Source organism: Diceros bicornis, chromosome 5, assembly GCF_020826845.1.
Source record: "Diceros bicornis minor isolate mBicDic1 chromosome 5, mDicBic1.mat.cur, whole genome shotgun sequence".
Taxonomy (NCBI): domain Eukaryota; kingdom Metazoa; phylum Chordata; class Mammalia; order Perissodactyla; family Rhinocerotidae; genus Diceros; species Diceros bicornis.
In genome coordinates, this window is record NC_080744.1 from 89,285,466 (window position 1) to 89,308,751 (window position 23,286).

The 23,286-nt window shown below is 43.8% G+C and overlaps 1 protein-coding gene across 1 annotated transcript in view; it reads right to left on the reverse strand.

The window, feature by feature from the left end:
* SV2B (synaptic vesicle glycoprotein 2B) overlaps positions 1-23,286 on the reverse strand; it is a 187,113-nt gene that overhangs the window by 29,031 nt on the left and 134,796 nt on the right. Inside the window, exons 3-7 of the mRNA XM_058542390.1 lie at positions 13,203-13,383; positions 12,781-12,932; positions 7,498-7,631; positions 5,915-6,004; positions 523-633 (exon numbers count right to left, since the gene is read on the reverse strand). Of these exons, the coding sequence (XP_058398373.1) occupies positions 523-633; positions 5,915-6,004; positions 7,498-7,631; positions 12,781-12,932; positions 13,203-13,383 (668 nt within the window). The remainder of the gene's footprint in view (positions 1-522; positions 634-5,914; positions 6,005-7,497; positions 7,632-12,780; positions 12,933-13,202; positions 13,384-23,286) is intronic.

Below are 23,286 nucleotides of genomic sequence, written 5' to 3' on the forward strand. Positions count from 1 at the left end.
GGTGATAATCCAACATTTAATGACCATACACCACAAAAGTCATCCAGTCTTGGTAGACTCTGGCCATCGGCTGCCTCAGTGCTCAACAGCTGACTTGCCTGTAGGAGCCACTTCTCCAGAGAAGTGGCCTTGCCCTTCATGAAGATGTTCTCAGAAATCACTAGCACACCTCAAAGGGTCATTTCTTTCACTACCTCCTTTCTTCCTATGGATTCTTGAAAGAAAAATTGCTGGAGAGAAGGATATCTACTCAGACTTGACGTTTTCTCTACATTAAAAATCTCTGCCTTGGGAAGGAAGAGCAAAGAAAAGAAACTAAGGTTTAGAGAGGTAGTTGCTCAAGGCACACTGCGAGTGAGAGGTAGGCCTGGGCTAGGATCCAAACACCCCCATCCAGGGGTGCCTCCTCCCCGCCACACTGCCTGGGGTTGACAGGGTGTCCAAGGTCTTTATTCTTTATCCACTGAGGTTACAGATTTCCACAGAGCCGCCCTCTCATCCACCACATGTCCCCAATCATACCTGCTTGAAAGTGGTCTTAAATCTGACCAGCCAGCGCTGGTACCAAGTTCCTGTTGAACTTTGGATCTCAATGAATTCATCCATTTGCTTGGGAGTTTTGATGTTGGAAACCTGTAAAGCAAAGATGGGTGAGAGAATCTTAACCCATTCTGTGTCAGACTTTTTAATTTTTAGTTTAATGTAACTGACTTTACTAACTTATTGAGGGCTAGAGGAGCCTTTGGTGACGCTCTCATTCAGTGATTCTTAAGCAAAAATGTACACAGCATCTCTTAGGGATCTTTGTCCCACTGTAGACAAAATGAATCAGTCTTTTCACTGCAGACAAAAATCAGTCTTTGGGAAATTAGTGGACCATAATACACTGAATTCCCATTTATATTTGATTTGCCTACAGTAGAGTTGACTCCACCTTAAAATTCATAAGTCTGTCCTTAATGGGTATTGACATTACAGAAGTCTAGATCCCATGTAGGCAATGGGAGGGAAGGAGTAGAGGTTGCTACATAATATAGTTTAAAAATACAACAGAATAAAAGAAACGATGTCCCCCCTTGCTGTCTCTGGTTTTCCTGGTGGAAATCAAAGATAGAGGGAGTGGGGATAAGGTTGTACATCTCAGTGCCCCCCTCAAGGGCCCTGGAAAGTGTCGATTTCACCAGTGTCAGCAGGTAGCCCCAATGAGCAATCCTGACTCACCAAGACACTGATTTTCAAGTTAATCGATGTTTAAAGCAACCACTGAATTCTACCACTAACCATCATTTTAAGGAGATTCCTGACTGTAAAAACCCTTTTAGCCAAGTTACCAAGGTCCATGCTTGCAGACCTATTCAGAGGAAAATGGAAGCGCATACTTAAAAAAAAATTCAAAAAGTTTCCATCACCTCCTCCAACAAACTTTTTGTTTCTGGATAAATGGCTTTAGTCATAGGAGTGTCTCCATCTCTTTCTTCAGCCAAAGGACTGAGAATGTAAGGGACAAAGGAGGAGAAATAGAGACGACACTGGAAAATCCACAAAGAAAAAAACAGTCCCTGGATTATGGAAGATTGACTCATTAATTCCAGAGCACTAGGCCTAGGATGACTTGGCTGTGCTCTTGTGAACCCTAAAAACAGTGGTTCTTAAACTCTCATGAGGGCCGGGTGCCCCTTTGAGAATCTGGTAAAAGCACAGGTGCTTTTCCTGAAACTGCAGGTACATAAGCATGCTGAGAGCCTCCTGGGCGCGTCCTACCGTCCCAGGTGTGTTGGCTCTGCAAATGCTCTTCTGCCTGGGCTCAGACAGGGACATATGAGAGCCAAAACAGCAAGCCCTGCACAGAACTCTTGGCTGGAGTTGGGCTTCTCATCCTCAGATATCCCAGGGAACCACGAACTCTAGCTGCAGCCAGAGGAGGCCATAGGGAAGGTTCACCCAAATCAGGACACACCTTAAAAATCACACTCCAAAGCATTAAGATAGCCACTCAAATGCAAATTTTTCTTTTCTTTGCTCCTAGGGAAATAACACCCCATTCCCTAGGGATTTGGGAGTGGGTGTGTTGACAACTTCAAGCACAATTACTCTAATTTACAATTAACCAAGATACTTGTCTTTGATTCAGTCTAAATTAGAATATGGCCTGTGTTCACCCAGCCCTGCAGAACACTGGTTCTCAGGGGAATCCTGCAACTCTCTCCCCTTCCAAACGTTTCACAGGGGACACTGCCACCTGGCAGTTAGAAGCTTGTGAAGCAGTGAATGAGGTTGGTGAAAACTAGGGCTCTGCAGGGGAGGAAAAAGTTTTCCTTGACCCTTTTAAGGTCCTTGACTGGGTCTGAAAATTAAACTGACAAAGACAGATTAATAGAAGAAAAGTATATATATGTTTTATTGAATTTGTACATGTCCGTGGGAGCTTTCACAAGAGAATGAAGACTCGAAGAACTGACCAGAGCAAGAGACTTTCACACATTTTAAACAAAGAAACAACAAATTTGTGAAGAATTGACGTGACAAAGGGGTTTGGGCTAGGGGTAGTAAATAGTGAAGAAGTAACTAGGACGATAAGGGTTAGTTTAACAAAGTTTGTTTACACAGCCTTCCCGGCCCTAAATTCCCTGTCTCTCGTGATAAGAACGTCTTCTTTCCTCCTGGTACAGGGAAGGTACCTTTCACATGGGAGATTTAGGACCTGGGCAAGCAGGGGGAGGTCAGAGTGACTTTCCTGATTCTGTTGTTTTCTCAAATCCCTTCAGCTTAAGATATTCAATATGCCAAGGTGCCATATTCTGGGGTAACATGACGTGAACCCCATCAGCTCAAAGGTGAGAGTGAGGAGGGCAGCATCCGGTGCTCACCGTGAACACCAACCGAGAGCCTGACCTGCCCTGAGCTCCTCCCCCAGGCTGCTCAGAACAGTTATGGGGGTAGCACACAGGAAAAAGGCAGGAAACCCCATCCCGGGGGCTGAGTATTCACTCCTGACTGCCAGCCACAGGCCAGCTCTCTGAGATCAGTTGACACTTTCTGGTCGTTTCTTTTCTTTTCTTTTTCTATGGCCCATCCAGTCATCCACTTCTACATAGTTAACATGGTCACCAAGTCAGTATGGAATACTGAGCCCACTTTTTTTATTCCCTTTCCTCTTGAGTGAAAACCACTAAAAGAAGAGGTTATGCCTAAGAACTCGGTAACTAGCATGGGTGTTGGGATAAAACAGAATGCCAGTGTTTCATAGCCCCCTGCTCATTGATTCCTGCCTGAACTCTCTTCATGGGGATGAACTCTCACCCCTGAAATGAGGGACTCTGGTCCTGAAGTAAAAGGCTTTGCTTTTGCCTTTGGAAATTGGAGTTTTTACTGATTTCCAGGCTAGCATTTCATTCCTCAAAATTAGGCTGCTTACGTTAGAATGAGTTGTTAATAGAGAATGTGGGATCACTTCTCTAGAAAGGGGCTCGCAGTCAGGCAAGCCCACCTGGCTGGTTTAGAAGTGCTCCTTCCAGAAGCAATATTAGGAAAACCATTGTGTGTTAGGTACCACACTGGGGTGGGGAGGCGGGGCGGGAAGGGTTTACAGTCACCTGGGGAAGGCAGGGACAGACACGCAAGTGAGGTGGAGAGTAATCTATGCATCAGGACCCCTCTTAGGAAAGCTCTGGGCTTGTTTGGAATAAATATGTTAATGAACTTCTGTGTGGGAGAATCCCAGGGAGACACTGCTCAAACTTGAAAGACCAGTAACAACCTGTGCATGAGCCAAGGAGAATTTGTTTTATTCCAGAGGGAGAAGATTAGAGAGAGGACAGGGGAAAAGAGAGGGAGATTAAAGAGGAGGGGGATGGGGCAAGGAGTAAAGGAGAAGGCTGTGTATTCTCTGAGGTAATTCCTTTGTTATCCTCAAATTTTCAGTAAGGTTATTAAACTCACAAATGCTTGGTATGGCTGATGTGTGTCTATGTATGTCTTTATATATGTGTGTGTGCGTGTGTGTGTGAGAGAGCACCTGTGTGTGTGTATGAGTCTGAGTGTGTGCATCTGTGTCTGTGTTTGTGTGTGTCTCTGTGTGTCTATGTCTGTATGTGTTTGTGTGTGTCTGTATATGTGTGTGTCTGTATGTCTGTATGCCTGTGTGAGTGTGCGTGTGTCTATGTGTTTGTGTGTGTCTGTGTCTGTGTATCGGTATAGTCTGTGTGTGTGTGTGTGTGTGCGTGTGTGTGTGTGTTTCATACCAGGTTGATGTGATACAAAAACCAATCCAGACAATGTGGATTCAGAGGCTGGAGTCAGAGACAGAAGACCATGAAAACATCTCCCAGGAATAGGCAGGAGCTTGGAAAGCAGGCTATGGAATGGGTAGGGGTGTGGGGGGCAGGACTGAGCCAATCACACCCAGATCCCAGTGGCCAGGGAGCCCCCACTAACATCTGGGGTCCACACCTGCAGTCCAGCTGCAGCACTACAATCCATCACAGGGATTGATGGGGATAGGGGGTTGGGAGAGCCATCTACGCCTTTAACATCTTTCATTTGGAGTATTTCTGTTAATTGTGCTTCTTAACAAATGTTTGTGATAAAAGCACTGGTCCCATATTTTGGATAATTTTAGGAGCATTGGAATTGGGTAAATATGCCATTGAACAGCTCTCCATAAAATTTATTATTTGGGTTAATTTATGAAAACATATGTCATGATATTTTTGAATAATAGTTAAGATCTATGTAGTCCTTACTCCAAGGCAGGCACTGTTTTAGGTGCTTTATTTAATCTTTACCATAACCATATTTATAGATATTATTATCCCTCTTTACCCAATAAGAAATTGAGGCAGAGAGAGTACCTTGCCTAAGGCCACACAGCTAGAAAGTGTCAAAAGTGGGATTTGGATCCAGACTGTCTGGCTCCAGGTTGCAGATTCTTAGCTGCCATGTGGTCCTGCCTGAGAATCAGAGGATTTAAGCAACAGCTTAACAAGAACAAGTGTTTTACTCCAGACTCAAATTATGGAAGCCAAAGAAGCCAAAGCAGTGAGTGGGAGTAGGTGAGCGTTAACCCAGCAAGGCTTCCTCGGGGAAATAGATGGGAAGTTGGTTTGAAAGGAAGTTATGCAAACAGGTGCACAGAGATGCCTGCAGCAGGCACTCCTCCTCATTGGCCACAGAGCTCAGTGTGGGAGGAGCACAGATCCCGGTAACTAACAGGACAGCTTCATGGAAATTACCATTTGCTACTTTTTTACATTTTGAACTAGCAAGAAACAAAATTCAGCCAATGCTGGTAAGGTGCAGAGAAACAGTTATCCTGTTGCTCGTGGCATTGTAGATTGGTACAGCCCTACGGAAAGGTAATTTGGCAATATATCTCAAGAGCTATAAATACTCATGCTCTTTGAGCCAGTCATTTTATTTCTAGGAATCTACTCTTAGAAAACAAACCCAGAACATGAAGGGGAAGGAACTATGTATATGAGAAAGTTCATTGCAGCAATATTTACAGGAACAAAGTCATAAAACAGGGTAAATAAATCTCTAACATTAGGGACATGGGTTAATGGTCCTAACATAACTGTTCATTAAAAGGATGGTTATGGACACTAGGAGGCAACATATAAAATGCTTATGAGTACTCTTAAATAATATGTATATGTAAATATATGTACATATGCTTACCCCCACATGAATACAGCTAGTTTTTCCTGTTGTTTTTTTAACAATTAGCCATACCGAGAAGGATATCCATCAAAATGCAAAGAATAATTATGACATGGTAATAAGAATGTCAGGGGTTTCAGTTTCCTTTTGACAAATTTTCTGTGATGTGCTTACATAATAAAATTATTTTTAGCAAACCAAAACAGTAAAGAGGAGAGGCCCCTTTTGCTGGCACAGGTGACCACACACTCACCGTGAACACCTTCTCCGGGGCCCCCTTAGCCCTCATGTTGGTGTCATGCACTTGCTTGAGAATCATCCAGGCTTCGTCATGTTTGCCCATCTGGTAAAACCAAGGAAAGAGACATGAAAAATCCACTGCTGTTTAGAGGCAGAAAACCATAAAAACCCAAGGGAGCCTGTGACAATTGGACATGGAGTCATTACTGTCTAGGGCTTGTGAAAGACGAGGACAAGTTTCTGTCCCAAGCCCAGCTTGGAAGGATAGTGAGGCTGTGCCTTCAAGGTGTAAACACTAGGTATTATTATCATCACACATTACGAGTGACTACTCTTAGTTGTAAGGTTGGATGGACTGCTGGGTGGGAGCCATGTTCCTCACTAACAAGATAAAGCAAAGAGGCAACATGTTATGGACTAAACTGTGTCCCCCCAAAAGAAGATATGTTGAAGTCCTAACCCCAAGTACCTCAGAATTTGACGTTATTTGGAAATAGGGTTGCTACAGATGGAACTAATTACATTAAGATGAGGTCCTACTGGAGTAGAGTATGCCCTATTCCAATATGACTCGTGCCCGTATAAGAAGACGGCCAAGTGAAGTTGCAGAGACATCCAGGGAGAAGGCATGTGGAGACAAAGGTGGGGATTGGAGTGATGCAGCTGCGAGCCAAGGAACACCAAAAACTGAGGGCAAACCACCGGAAGCTGGAAGAGGAGGGAAGGAGTTCCCTACAGGCTTTCGAGGGAGCATGGCCTTGCCGACATCTTGATTTGGGACTTCTAGCCTCCAGAACTCTGAGCCAATAAATTGATGTTACTCTGAGTCACCCAGTTTGTGGTTCTGTGTTACAGCAGCCCTGGGAAACTGATATACAACAAAGGGCAACTTTTGAGATATCCCTGGTTAAAACAACTTCCTGCTGCATCTGCCCCCTGATCAATGGGATGAAAGAAGAAATTCCACAAAGAGGATCACTCTGCAGAAAGCTCTAGCAGGAGCACATAGGAGGACTCTGAGATTTGGGGCTATAAGAGCCTGCAAGTCCTATTGTCCCTCTGCCAGCCCCACCCCGTCCGACCACTGCAAGCAAGAGAGGCCCCCCAAGTTGGAAGCTCCTAGGACCCATCCCTCAGGACACTGGCTGCAGCTTTCTGGTGGGGAGGGGTCCTGCATAGTGAGAGCCCTGAAGGGCTTGGCAGCAGCGACCAGCTTTACCACAGATCTCACTGTCACAACATGGAAAAATGTCATGCAGCTTTGAAGAGCCTTATCATTGGGCCCTCTGGAGAGAATGGGTGCCAGAAGCAGCCTCAGGAGGGCCCCGTCCACCTCCCCCCAGGCCCGGGGAATGGTCCTGCCACTCTGCACTCAGTTTGCTCCTGAGCCCCGCCTGCTCTGACAGCCTGTGAATCCAGGGCATGTAACCATCACAAGCAGCAGTGGAGCCAGACTTAAAGATGGCCCAGGTCAACCAACATGGGGGGTTTGCAAGCAGGAGAGGAGGTAGGACTAAGAGGCTGAGAAAGCAGGGCTAGCTCCTATCACAGTCCCATCACTCTCATGCGGGGATGGGGGCGGGGGCACTGGCTCACCTCTAGCAGAAACCTTGGGCTCTCTGGCATGAACCTCAGGGCCACCATGGACACGGTGCAGGGCAGAGCGCAGACGATGACAAACACTCTCCAGCTGTGGAAGTGGTAATTGGTGCCCATGCTGAAGCCCCAGCCTGTGAAGAAGCAGTCAGAGGATTTCAAACATGCCATCTTAGAGTGACATTAAAGATACTGGCTTTCAAACTGGAGGGCACAAGAGCATCGCCAGGGGAGCAGGTTAACATGCAGACTCCCCGGCTGTGCCCGCAAAGCTTCTGATTCTGATGTCGACGATAGGTGCTGGGAATCTGCATTTTGACAACCCCTAGGTAGGCCTGGCCTGACATTTACAGAACCTCAGGTAGGAGTACAGATAGAGGCAACGTGTCATATTTCTATATATTCAGTAAAATTTCAGAACAGATGTTCTATCCCCCTGCCTTGACAAATAAGGAGCTGGAAGGCCAGGCCCAGAACCCACCCTAGCAGGAACCCCTTCTTTTCCCTCCTCTAGCCCCTCCTGCAGAGTGAGGGGCCTCATGTGACACGTGTGGACACACGCTCACACCACCGTGGTGAGAATGGACGTCCTTGTCGTGATCCCTTGAGTTTAGTGGGAATTCCTGGTCTTAAGCACCCAGAGGCTGATCTGGATGGAGGGGTGGTCACGGCTTCAGGGACCCCTTGCCTCATGCGAAGGGGTGTGGCTGGAGGAAAGCAGAGAAGGGCCCTACATGACCCAGGGTTTCACTTGGGGATCCCTCTTACCCAGGTCAAAGGGTAATACCAGCTCCTGGTGATCCCAGTGCACAGGGTTCAGGAGCATACTTTGAAAAACACTGTCAGCTATAATATTAAATTTCATTTTAAAGAAACTGAACTTCCATATTCAAATGAATTCTACCATCATTGAATGGGGAGGTGGCTAGCTGCTACTCAGGTGTCATTATTCAAAGCATTTCTAAGATTCATTTTCAGAAAGTGCCTTCAGGATCTACAAAACATTATTTTGAATATCCTCACGGGTAGCAAACTTCATCTTCTAAGAAACACAGTGGAAAGAGCCTGGACATTTGCAAATCCTGGCTTTCTCACACCGTTAGTGTGTTGGTGTGTTTTCACAGGTGCAGAATGCAGGGAATGATACTGCCACAGATTTGCCATGTGCAAAAGCTCCCGGCAACCAATAATAATTCACCTGCTTTGAGGGTAGATTTGATTTTTTTAGAAATAGCTCCACGACATTTAGTGCCAAGGATGTTGAGTAAAATAGATGAATATCAGGAAAGGTCAGCAAAAGAACTGTGTGTTTTCTTTTTAAAAAAAGCCAAGGTTATAAAATAAAGATACTGATTTTCTCATGCAGCTACAAGTATCTCTGAAGACAATTCCAATAGCATTTGTTAAAAAGACAAAACCATACAAATAAATATATTGATTTCTAAAGTTCAAATGGTAATCATTATTGGAACGTAAAATCTCTATTCCATTTACTTAAAAATATACCATATGGCCAACTCCAGAGGTGGGCAGCTTACGTCTTGAATTCTCTATTACTCTTCATTGCAGTTCAATTTGTTCTACTTGCAGTGGACTCTTAACCAATATCTGCTGTTTCTGCAGATATTTCTTGCTCCATTTGCACAGTGAAAGGACCAGCTGGAGGGAATTCCAGGTGGGAAAATGTGGGACTCTGGCCACTTTGACACATGGCCACAGAACACACCACACACGTCATCCAACGTTCTCCATCAGGATCTAATCTCTTTTTGCACAGCATGGTCTCTTCTCCTTCCCATCTCACTGGGGTCTGTTTGTTCATTTAATTTTAATTAAAAAAGCCTTTCCTTTCTCCTGGGAGTGACACTCAAATGAGGAACATAAAAGCATAGTAATATTTACACATTCCCAGCTCAGATCCAAAAACTATTCTGGCATAATTAGAAGTAAAGTTGATCAAAGCCACATAGCAGTCAAACTCAGGTGGATAATGAGGGAAGAGGGGCAGAATAGGTATGTTTATAATGTATTCTGCCTCAGAAAGACTTTTTATTTATGATAATAGGTATAAATTATCCAAAATCCATTATTCTCTCATGCCTCTATGGTTTTTATGGTGATTTTAGTAATCTGCGCTTATCGTATTCATTAGGCACATCTTTGGGGCCTTAAATTAAATAAAATTAAACAGCGAAGTGCTTTCAAATATATGGAGCAACTATTAATTTGGAGATAGGGATTGTTCTGTTCAGTGATCTTTTAGCTCGCCCTGCTTTTCTCCATCAGGATTTCACAAACAGCTGGTGAGGCTGACTACAATGGGAATTAATCTTCCATAATATATCCATTTTTTCCGGGCCGTGCCCATGAGTTCCCAGGAAAACATTCTGAGTTTTGTAATTTTCTTTCTCAATGACTCAGTCTCCCATATTACTGATGCCAAGACCTCCCATCACTTCATTCCTGCAAAAGCAATTAAATGGGTTGTGCAAGCCTTGCACAACATCAGTCTCCTTTCTGTAGTTACCCTTGCATTTGTCCCTGCTGAGCAGAGGGGGTGTTAGAGGATTACATCTTAGGCGTGTTGAGAAATACTGTCAAATGTCTGGTTCACTGTGGACCAAACATCTGGTTCTGGTAAAATGAGGCTTAAAATAAATAATCACTCCTGTTATACTGTGATTCTGGTCCACCATATTTCTAGGATGGGTTTCCCCCAAGCTAACACCTGTTTCCATGAAGCCCAACTATCCAAGAGGCTTGTATTTTAAAATGGAATGTAAAAGTCACAGATTTGATCCAGGCATACAAATACGAAGACATCCTGTCCATTTGGGTAAAATTTTAACCACAAGCCCTTCTGTCAGCCGGCAGTGGTCAGCCAGCAGCCATGTGGCCCCTCTGCCATGGGCATCCCATTCCTCTTGGTCAACATGCTCCCAACCTGAATTCTTTTATTGCTTTCTTAGAAACCAGACACTCAGACACTGGCGTGTGTCTGTGGGTGTAGGGTGAGGTGAAATAATTATGCAGTTTGTAGTGACTATTGTGGGTTGCTCCCCTCACCACATCTCTCCTGTTCTTCCTTCTCCACTGTGTTACACACATGTGGTTTGGGTGGGACTGACACCACCCCCAGTGCCAGGGATGAGGAAGGAAGTATATGGAAACCATTCAGGATCTGGCATCCTCTAGGGTATAGTGATTGGCTGAGGTGGGCACATGACCTAAGCTGATCCAATCAGAGGGAAGCCAAAGACCTTTGCTCATTGGTCAGGTGTGAGGTCGTGGAATAAGCAGTCTACAAATAGAAGGCCTAGAATTAATAATACTGCTGGAAGGGAAGCTAGCCTGAGTACTAGAATCATCTCAAAAATTTTCTCAACATTCTTCTTTGCATCACAAGAATTGCTGAATGTTAGGGCTGGCATGCTTCACTACAGTCAATTCTCTTTGCTTCCTTCCCACCTCCATTTTATAGGTGAGGGAACCAAGGCTGGACAAGATGGAGTGAATTGCCCCAAATCACACAGCACCACCATTCTGACTCAGCATCTAGTCAGATTTTATTTGCCTCCCTTCCCAAAAAAGATTTTTACTCACTTAATTTATATTTGGATATAGTTTCTTAGTGTTCACACATTTGGATCAGTTAACAGGGGAAATGATATAGCAAGAATGTGAGGGAAAAAAGGCAATTCCTGGTATAACCAACAGCATAGTACATGGAAAATTAAAGTATGCGTTTGGGTGAAGGGTAGAGGGCAAAGCCTGATATTAGGAGTAATACAATTTTGTATCTATAATTATGGAGATCTGCTTTTGGTGACAGAATTCTCTGAAAAACTCTTCAACTCTTTATTTCATTATTCCTGTTCATATTTCTTCTCTGTTTCCACTATAAAATCCAATGGGTTCTCCAATACTAGATATGGCAAAGATTACATGATGTTCCCAAACACATTTCCTCTACTTTCTGGGCACATAACTAGATTATGCTTCCAAGCATCCTTTGCAGGAGGATGTAATCATATTACAGATTTGGGGCCAATGGGATGTGAGCAGAGAGGGTGTGCTCCACTTCCTAGCCTGCCCTTTATAACTACCTACGTACAAATGCCTGTGCTGTTTCCCCAAACCAGGGGAAAAGACCTGCAAGAGAGACCTCCAAGCCATGTGTTGAAGATGGCAGAATCACACGCTGGAAGGAGTCTGAGCCCTGACATTACTGATGGAGCAGAGCCACCTGCAGATCAGAAATATCAGCCAGACTTTACAGGAGGGAGAAACCTCTATTGTGTTAAATCACTGAGATTTCAGGGCTTATCAGATTATCAGGATAATGCACCCAGCATCACCTTAACTAATACGGTAGACATTGTCTACACCAAAGCTTCTTCTTAAAAAGATACCCATGGAGCCTCCATTTGCTCAGAACACACAGAGAGGGTCAGATTTAAAACAAGGACGCCAAGGACGAATGGGTAGAGAAGTGTGGGTTAGCTTCAGGGGCAGTTGTCTGCGACCCTCTATCTGTTTGCAGAATTCTAAATGATGGCAAAGCCTATACCCATAATCGGTGGTTCACAGAAAATGATTTGATGGATGTGGATGGTATTGCCCAGGATACTCAAAAGGCATAATTGAATTCAAAACTGCTGCCTTCTCCCTACTTTATTCTTGACAAAACCAATTGTGAAAGTTAATGTTGCCAGGTCTCTGTCCAGAGAATCTAGTTTTTGCAATTATCCAGGATAATAAAATTGTCCCGGCTGAAATCAAGACCTTGTCTATAAAGACTGCTTCATTTCTGCAGCCAAACAAGAGTGAGGGCAGGCACTAGAGTGGAAAGTGTACAAGAGTGCCCCATGGGGGCAGAGGAGTGGGGGGATCAGGATTCAAGGTCATGCCAGGGGCGTGACCTTGGCCAAGTCACCAACTTCACTTGGCTTCTGTTACATCATCTATAAAATGGTGTTACCAGAGCCTAACTTGCCAGGGGGAGGAGGGCTGGAGGAGATGAAGGTTGAAATGCTTTCAAATAAAAGAAAGGAAAGAAGAGAGGGAGGGAGGGAGAGAGGACAGACTGTGTTATTTCCAGAAAGACATGTGTATTGAAATTAGCAACATGTCTCCAGTGTTGGCAGTTCTTTAGAAAGATTAAGGTCATACACAGGAACTATGTGTGAGTATGGGGAATAAGACTGAGGACAGGAAATGTTGTTTGGATGCAGGTGCCATAGAAACAGGGGCCTCTGGGCTACTTTAAGCCAGTGCACTCACCGTAGTGTGGAATGATGCTCCAGGCCATGGCAGACGCATAGATGCCCCCAGTCATCCAGAAGATGCCCAACCAACTGAGATGCTCTCCTCGCTTCTCCCGAGACAAGAATTCAGAAAAATAGGCAAAAACAATGGGCAGAGCACCCCCACTACTGCAGAGAGAAAATTGCCAAAAAGAAAGAGTCAAGTCATACAGTAAAAATGGTCATAGCAGAAACCAGGTTGCCTTATACCCCAGTCTTAGGCTCTGTGGTAAAATAACTCAGTGAATTTGAAAGACCAGCCAACATGGTGGTGGATTACTTTAACCTTATACAATGACATTATAACCTAACCCCTTTCTAAGCTTCAACTTTAATACAGTATCTTGGAAGTCAAACAAAATACCCAGTCCTAGGTTTTCTGGAGTAAGAGTAACGTACCCTATGCCTGAGATGAGTCGGCAGAAGAGGAAGGCTCCATATCCCTGCACGAAGGAGGAGAGAGAGGCAAAGGAGGCGTTGATGGCCAGAGACAAGCTGAGGACTCTCTTCCTCCCCAGCTTATCGGCCAGGCCCCCCAGGACGAAGGCTCCGGCCATCATTCCTAGGTAGACTATCAGCCCTTTGAGGAGGGGAGAGAAAGGGAAGAGGGTGGAGAGAGTAGACAAGACATTAGAGGCCATGCGAAGTTTTAGAAAATTTGACACCTATTTTTATGCATCCTGGAAATTCCGTGTCACAGACATAAAAAGTGGAATGTAACAGATGTCGGTGGCAAATTAGAAGTGCTATCCAAATGTGTGACATCTTAGAAATGCTATTCAAAAAAAAAAATAGACTCACCAGGTTTACATATACGTACACATACTAAAATAGATCAACCATAAGTGAGATTGATGTACTTTTCTTAAAGACTACTCTTAGATGCATAATCCACAGATGAGGGAAATGCTGTCATTTCATTGTTAAGCAAAATGAAAAAAGTGTTTGTGCTACAAAAGTCCTTACCTGCAGGGTTGTGTTTAAAGAGAAAAATTTCAGGGAAAAGTGTGGCAAAGTGGATATTGGGAACACTGGGAAGGAAGAAAATGGTGCAAGTGAAAAACAACAATTGCCCACAAGATCAGCTATTTTATTAAACACCCAAGAAGGATCTTTTCAAGCTACAGCCAACGTTCAGATTTCTTTGTGGAATGTGGAAGAGAGTAGCAATGAGCTGTCCTTTCTTAAACACATGTAACTACTGCTTGCCTTATAATAAAATCAGTTAATTTAAGATAGCAAATAAATATATTGTGGTACACATGCTTATGGTATTCCAAGGAAAACCAGCCTCCTCACAAAGGTGGCAAATCTCCGGCACACGGATAATTCTTTCCTATTAAATATTGAATGCTTACTAATTATCGATGACTGTATGAAGTACATACATTATTTGAATAGATCTTTACTAAACTCATGAAGGAAAATTTGCAGAACGTCTTTCATGCAGAGAAAATACTGAATACAAATTATGTAAGTATCCTTTTGCCCAGCCTTGACTATAACTCAAACAATGAACACAAATCATTTTTCACAGAAAGTAAGCTTATCCTGGACCTATGAATGCTTTATTTATGCAGAGTTGTGCTGGGAAGGGCCGACCTAAAGCAGAGAGCTTCAATTAGCTGGTTGATCCAATTGAAGGTAGGTCCCCAAAAGGAGAAATTTAACTATGCTCTGCTTTATCTTCTTTTGTGACAGATTCCCTTCTTTTATTATTTTACTCTATGGAAAGAAACAGCTTTGGTGTTATCAATGGTTTTCACTAAATAGGATTTTCCTCACTCACCTGCATTGTAACTTTTAACCTCTATATTGCTCAAAGTCCTGAAATATGTTATGTTCCTTTTCTTTTCCCTATATGATGTCACTTCATGAAATAAGCCCATGAGTCTACAAGTATTTATGAAATGCCTGTTATTAGGTAAGCATTATTTTCATTACTGGGGACACAGCAGGGTACAAACACATGAAACTCCCTGCTTTTGAGGAGTGTACATATTAGATGGGGAAAAGAGATGATAAACAAATAAGTGAGTAAAACATATAGTAAGTGGGTTACCGATAAGAGTTATAGAGAAAAGCAATGCAGAGGAGGGGAATAGAGAGAACCAGGGTGGGAGGTAGGCGGCAATTTTAAATAAGGTGGTTCAGGGGCCTGCCCGGTGGCGCAAGCGGTTTAAGTGCGAGCGCTGCAGCGGCCCAGGGTTTGCCGTTTCAGATCCCGGGCACGCACCGACGCACCGCTTGTCAAGCCACGCCGTGGCGGCGTCCCATATAAAGTGGAGGAAGATGGGCATGGATGTTAGCCTGGGGCCAGTCTTCCTCAGCAAAAAAGAGGAGGATTGGCATCGGATGTTAGCTCAGGGCTGGTCTTCCTCACACACACACAAAAAAAAGATAAATAAGGTGGTTCAGGAATCCCTCACCAAGATGGGACATTTGGGCAAAGACCTGAAGGGAGCCAAACATGGGGCTATCTAGGGGACATTGCTGAACCTGTGCTGAACCCTGGACACGAGGTTTCTCTCCATACTTGGAAGACACACAGAGAAGCGACAGAGCAAGGATTTCCCCTTCTCCCTCTTTCAACAGCTTCCCAGTCCACAGCTCAGAAAATGCAGTGAGCAATTTCCCACTATACTAAGTCACTGACACTTGCATTTGAGCAAATGAGTCAAGACTCGCAAACCCAACTCATGCATGTGTCATGCTGTGTTTTAATAACGTGTGGGTCGGTGTTCCCTACTAGACTAGGAGTTTATCTGCCTGATCCAGCCCTGACCAGCCAAGGGTTTCCAACATCTGGTTCCCTGTGGACTTAGTCTTGCCCAGGTCTGAGCCACTGAGTGTTATGTCTAGCAGGACCACCTTACTCACTGATGAGTGTATCTCAAAACCATCTTCTGCTGCCATGGCCCATCTCCACCAAGAAGGAACCATGACCCATTTCCACCAAGAAAATCTGAGTGAGCCTCAGGCTGTAGCCTCCCTATTACTCTCACCTACTGGTACTAGGCTGCATGACTGGTTTTGTGGCTGGTCCTGAGATCCTGGTCCCCATGCTAGTTTCCTAACAGCATCTGATGCAGCAACCAATTGGAAAAGTCCCAAACTTTGTCTATGCCCAACCAGGTCCTCCCCGGGAAAGAACTGGGTTCTACTTCCTCTGACTTAGACAACATCTGAGATACTCACATCTGAAATAACCTGCCCTTCCTCTCCCACCTCAAGATAGACCCCAGAGATATCATCACCAGCCCAACTCACAGTGGGGTTTTACACAATTCCTTGAACTTGGTAATTTAGACTTCTAGAGCAGAGCAAAGAGGCAACTTTTTTCCAAGTCAGGTCTGTTCAGCTTCCAACCTTTGTTGGCCTCAGCTTAGTACAACTCCTTGCCAAGAATTTCCAACATCCCATTCAGCTAACAAATGCCATGTAGTTCTCTCATGATACCTGGTCAATAGACATTTGAAGAAAGAAACAGATGTTGAAAGGAAAGAAGAGAGGGAAAGAGCAAAGGAGGGAGAGAGTCCTGCCCAAATTGTAGATCCATGAGCAAAGTAACTGCTATGGTCGATTTAAGCCACTGACTTATACAGTAATAGACAACTGGACAGTAAGTGCCTAACAACCTTAAGGAGCCTAATATATCATCTAATAGTAGCAAAATAGCAAGCAGAAAGTGAGCATTTACCACTAGACAAGCTCCATGCCAAGCATTTCACAGGCATTGTTGATCCCATTTAATGCTTGCAACAACCCACTGAGGTAGATACTATTATTATCCCTATTTTATACAGGGAAACTGATTCACAGAGAGGTAAAGTAGTTCCCCAAGGTCATACAACCAGTGGAATTACCAAGATTTTGAATCAGTAATTCTGACCTCAGAGTTGATGCTTTAACAACTACACTTTACCACTCTTTATAGACAAGCATTAGTCAGACTTCTTAGCTGTCTATTAGTTCATTCTTTCTTCATTTGCTCATCCCCAGGACTGCTTGCTAAGTGGAGCATGGTTCCTTCCATTCAAGGAGATAAACTACAAAATCTATGATTATCTCTCAGTGAGAAAAAGGGCTCCGATAAAGATCAATGTCAGGTATTGTAAAAACACAGAGAAGGAGCACAGCTTGGACACATCTCACTTGACATGGGAAGGCTTCCAAGAGAAAGACGTTGAGCTATTGTTGAAGAACAAACAGAAGTTAGTCAGGTCTCCATTTCAGTGGGGGAGTAGCAGAGAGCATGGGCAAAGACAGGGAGCCGAAAAGGACGCCTGATGTGTTTGGGCAACTACTCGCAAGTAGTTCAGTGTGAATAGAGCATAGTGGGGAACCTGGTGAGGGATTGGGGCTGGAGGGCAGGACAGAGGCCAGATCATAAATGGCTCATAGGGTGTGTGTGCAGGTGTGAAAGAGAGAGAGAGCATGTATGCATATGTATGAGCGCATGCACGTGTGTTTATATGTGCACGTGTGGGTGTTTGTGTGCATATGTGTGGGCCTATAATTGGGAAGAGGGGAAATAGAGGAACGCTCAGGAGATTTGCTGAGAACCAATCTGTACTCTCTATACCCTGGCCCCATCCCAGAGAAAAATGCTACCACCCAATAAAAGTTTATTTTTTTTTTTTACTTGAATAAAGCCATCTTCAACACTTGTCAAATTTCACTGTGCACACAAATCACAGAGGAATCTTGTTAAAATCAGATTCTGAGTCTCCAATTCGCTAAGTCTGGGGTGGGGCCTGAGATTCTGCATTTCTAACAAGACTCGTGCTGCTGGTCCACGGACCACACTTTGAGTGGTGAGAGGCTGGAGCACACCCATCTGCCTGGAAACACGGTGAGGGTAGTGGCGAGAATCCTGGCCTAGGAACCCAAAGATCCCATTCACTGGTTGTGTGATTTGGAAGAAAAGCCTCTCACCCTCTACGGGCCTTACCACCACATTTGTAAACTGATTACTGAGCTAGCTAATCTCCAAGATGCCATGCCATTTATTTGTTTTTTAAAAATATAAATCATGAAAGATGAAGGTCTGTGGATTCCCCAAGAAGAAGACACTCAGATTAACAAAATAAACCCAGACACAAATGTTTGATTAAAGTATTGTGAGAGCCACACAAGACATGTCTACGGACCATATGTGGCCATAAGTGGCTTCTAGGCCACCAGTTTGCAATCTCAGCAACAAACGTTGCCAGTTATTAAGCTACTGTCTCTCAGTTCTGAAGCCACCCTTCTAGTCTCTACTTTGTCCACAAACCACACGTGTGCTTTGCCAGCCACTCCCTGTTAGGCCCTGCCAGTACAGGGCACTAGAGAGAGACTACAGGCTAGAGAAAGAAGAAGGGACCTGTGCTTTCTGTTCCTGTAGATCTCACCCCAGCAGTACTTCTTCCCTGCAGTAGCAGTGCCTGTCCACGGAAGCAGCTGGATCCAAGTAGCAGAACCAGCCACATCCTGCCCTTCCCTCCTATCCTACCCCAGCATCAGCCAGCCAGGGCCCCCTCTCCAGAGATCTGAGTTGTAGCTCCATGGGGCCCCTTCTCTGACCTTCTAGAATCTCTTCCCTTTATTCCCCCAGACGGAGGGGTGGCAGGTGCTCCCTGCATTCACTACCTCAGTATGCTTTTTAAAAACATTTCACTTACCCAGCTAATAATTTTTATATTAAATTCTCTCTGTTCCAATAACTGGTATGATTTCTGTCTCCTGACTACACCCTGACCAATCCAGACACATAAGCAAATTGACGAATCTTAGAGCTTAGATCTGAATCCAACTCCTTCGCTTTACTAGACGAGGAGGCTGAGCCCCAGGGAAGGTCAGACTCTCCAGGAACCTCTCTGCTGGCCCAGGATCTGCTGGCACTGCACTTCTGGACGCCTGGCTCTGAGCCTGGTGCTTTTGCTACCAAACCTCACTGTCCGAGGCAAAGAAGGAACTAGAAAGAACAAGGAGCTTTTCAAAATGCTGTTGTAGGGGATCAGAATATGCCACCCCCACCCCCACCCCACCCCCAATATGCCACTTTGGTAGAGGAATTATTTTGAGCTGAAGACAGTTGAGAAAGAGCAGACTCCAGAAAAAAGCTCTCTGCCCTCCCCTGCATATGCCTGATAGGAAACTTAACCTCAGTCAGCAGAGACTCTTATCAGCCCAGAGAGCACCACCAGGACTCTACAGAACAGACCTTACTAAAGCAACACTACCTTCAAATACTTTGCCCCATATATTTACCTTCCCACAGTTTGCCATCCTTGGAAGCCTAAAACCCTTTTCCTTTGTCTTGCCACTTCTCTACAAATGTATTGTTATTTGTGAAGATGCTGTCTAAGCCCAAGTTCTAACCACCTCTTTGAGTTACCCATATGTATGTGCACTGCACATGTGAATAAACTCTGCTTTTCTCTGCTAATCTGCTTTTCATCAGTTTAATTCACAGGGCTCCCAGCCACTGAACCTAGCAGGGAAGAGGGAAGAAGCTTTTCCTTCCCTGCACCATCTGGGGAGGCTATGAAAAGGAAGAATGGAGGAAAGATGAGCCTAACAACAGAGAAGAGAAATATGAAATTAATGATGCCTCTGAAATGGCTGTGCTATTAAACTCACTTAAAATCTGTCTTTAGCAGAAGAAATTAAGACAATAAATTTGGAAAATTAGAATGCAGAGTTATCAAAAATTACTTTAGCATGAAGCAGGTAAGAAACTGGTTAGAAAGCTAGAAAGTCTATTATCCTTCAATTCCACTCAGCAAGCTCAGCGGCATATTAAGGAAATGCCCCCCTAATACACGGAGCTTTTTAAGGGAATTAAAAACCATGATTGCTACTTGCAGAGTAGAGGGAATGGGGGTGAAGGGAAGTGATGTGGTGGGGTGAGAAGGACTTTTAATCGGCAATGACACCACAAAGGAAATGCAATACCCCTCCTTGGCAGAGGGAGGCACCTGCACTGATAGTGCCATAAATGGAAGAGCCCAAAGAGTGAGACATCTGGGTTTCAGTTCTGGCTCCACGGATGACCAGCAGCGTGACCACAGGCAACCCGACTTCTCCAATCATTGCTCCTTCTTTGTAAAATTCAGATAATAGCACTGATCTTGAAGAGTTGTTAGAATTATATAGGACAGTGGATTGAAAGTGTCCAGCAGGACACCTGGCACAAAAGTAAATGCACAATTAATAAAAGTTGCTATTGTTATGAGCAGCACAGCTTAGAATTACTGTGACCTGAGAGAGCCACAGGATTAGAGAAATGAAAATAAGTTGGTGGTATTTTAAAATCAAACCAACTATATAACAAAGGAATTTGAGGAAAGAGGATAGAGACTAGCAGACGAAACTTATTTATAGTAGTATGCCCTTTAAATGTACCTCGCTCTCTCCTACCTGAAGAAGCAGCCAGATGCCAATAAAAAGCTTTTTTTGACTAAAATATTTTTCAAGTTTCCTCTAACAAGACTTTGGAGAGAAAAAACTTTTTTTTTTTTTTTTGCTAACTCTTACATTTCTTAAGTTCCTAGATTAAATGTCATCTCCTTATAGAGACATCCCTGATTCCCAAAATAGTACTCAACAAACTTTTTCTGTAAAGGGCTACAGAATAAATATAATGATGTACACCTGAAATATTTCAGATGTAAATAATTTACTTTGTAGTTGTCCTACAGTCTCTATGACATCTTTTTCCTCTTTTTCTTTACAACCCTTGTAAAAAAATAAAAACAGGCCACAGGAACCAGCCATGATGGCCTAGCAGTCAAAGTACACCACACTACGCTTCAGTGGCCCAGGTTCAGTTCCCGGGCATGGAACCACACCCCTCATCTGTCAGTAGCCATGCTGTGGCGGTGGCTCACATAGAAGAAATAGAAGGATCTACAACAAGAATATACAACTATGTACTGGGGCTTGGGGGAGGGCAAAAAAAAAGAGAAAGAAGAAGAAGATTGGCAACAGATGCCAGCTCAGGGCAAATCTTTCCCAGGAAAAAAACAAAAACAAAACAAAAAAAAAACAGGCCACTGGACATAGTTTGCTGACCTCTATTCCAAACAAAATTGTGGTCCCCACTAGTCTTTCTGCAACATGGGGTTCCTTCCTTTATATCACATATATCTATTTGCTATTATATATTTATTGGTTCAATATTTGTCAAACTCCTTTGACCATAATTTCCTGGAAGAAGGGACGGCATCAGTTCTGTTGGAGTGGAGTTCCCACTATGTCTCTAGCACCTAGTGCAGAGGTGGCGTATACTAAGTACTCCATTAATATTTGTTCAAGAAATAGATAAAATAATATTAAAATAATTTATATTCACTGTATAAAAATCTGGAAAATACAAAAAATGCATAAAAGGTAAAGCAAAAACTATCCATTACACCACCACTCAAAGACAGCTGTTAATATATTTCATTCTTTGTCTTTGTACACATACAGCTACATGGTTGAGACCATCCTATATTGGAAGTTTCAAAACCTATTTTCCCACTTGATAAATAACTCAGCAAAGAACATCCTTGTGCGTATGTCCTTGTCTGCATTGCTGGTTATTTGCTCAGAATTGAGTCCAAGAAATGGAATCCTGAGGTCAAAGGAGCTCAATGAGTTCGTGGTTCTTGAGACACAATGCCAAATTTCCTTCCAGAGAGCTGGTATGTATCACGAACCTCTCACCATCTCTAGAGATGCTTTTCACACAGACAGCATATACCCTTTCAGCACCAGAGGCAGCAGGTTGAGGAGATACACAATCAGACTGCACTGGCTTGTATGGTGATGTGAAAGAAGAGGTCCCTGCATGGTAATCTTTTTTATTTAGCAATTAACCAAGAACAAAGAAGCCATTTCTACCTTTTTTGTTTGTTTGCTTGAATACATAGAAATTAAATGCATTAATTATCCTGGGGCAATTCTGAACTCCCTTTTCTCGAAACCACTCAAATATTTATTTGACTGTATGCATATGCTTTGCAGGGATAAAAATCAGCACCTCTCAACTGAACTATTTTCATTCCATTTCTTTATTATTCAACTGTATACCTTCTTGAAGGGTAATATTCTCTTGGACTCAGGTCTGGGGTTCACAGATCTACAAGGTAGTAAATGTGATAAAGGTTGAACATATATGGGAGCCCCCTAGAGAAGACTCACTTTGGTATTAAATCATGGAAGAACAGCAGGGCACCTATCTGCACACCCCTGTGAGATCAGATGCCTTGGACAAGTCAGCCAAGGGAAACTTGTGGGTTGAGTAAACACTTTCTCTTGGGTCCAGGTACTCAGCACAGAAAAGATTTGGCTTTAACAATTTGTCTAGTGGAAACCAATCTGGCAATCACCATGTTGGACTTTTCCAGTACATTATGTGTCCAATAAACTCAAATGAATGAATCTTTGGAAGTGCGTTAACTTTCCCAATCTATCAAAAGTTGGAACTCTTTCCTAAATGTCGCATAAGATATTTGGAAACAATTGTGGAGAGGAGAAAGGAAGGGACAAAGGGACTAGCACCCGTTAAGCTCCTACCACGTGCTAGGTACTATGCGAGGTAACATATATAATAATTTCAATTTGTCATTCCAACTGTGTGAGGGAAGTATCAACACTTTCATTTAACAGATGAGGAAACTGAGGGTAAGAGCTTTCCTCTCTGACCACGATTATTGAAATACTTAAGTAAGGTTTTCCAAATCTGATGGAAGAAATCCAGGTTTATAGTTGGGTGATTCATCAAATAATAGAGTAGCCTATAAGAAAAGATACACCACTACTATTCAAGGACACCAAGGTTGGATGAGGCATTTGTCCCTCTGTCTGAGGATGCAACACATTCATTCATGCCTGGCTCTTCAGCCCAGGAGAAGCCACAAGCCCACGGAAGAGCAGAATCATCCATCCTGGAAGTTGTAGGTTCTGTGTGTGGCCAACAGGTCCAGAGGTGGGAGTCTGCAGACAGATGGGGAGTCTGAGGGACAGAAGCCCCTTGCTTCAGTAACATAGTGTAAGGGTAGAGCCTTAAATCAGGACACGGTTCTTTCTCCAACCATAGTCATGGGAATCTAAAGACCCTGCAAGGCAGCCTAGAGACTTCCTCATCCCAGGCGATGCATAACCAATCTCAAGCCATGAGGTGATATTCTGGGCCAAGCAGCGAGCCAGGGAGCAAACCAGATCCCAGGTCCCTGGCTATGTCTTTGGTGAGTAGAAGACACCCACAGCCATGGTGGGACCAACTGTAACAGAAAGGATTCAGGACACTAGTGAGCTTTCTGACCAAGGCTTAGACTAGCCTGGGGCAAAGGGGTATCTGGCACGCCCCTTAATCTTCTCTCAGGCTGAAAACAAGAAGATTAAGAAATATTTCTTGAGGATGCTGTGAGAACACTGAAATTGCCTTACTTACATATTACCACACTAGAGATGTCTTAGAAAAGCACAGTTTCCCTTTTGGTCTCTCCCA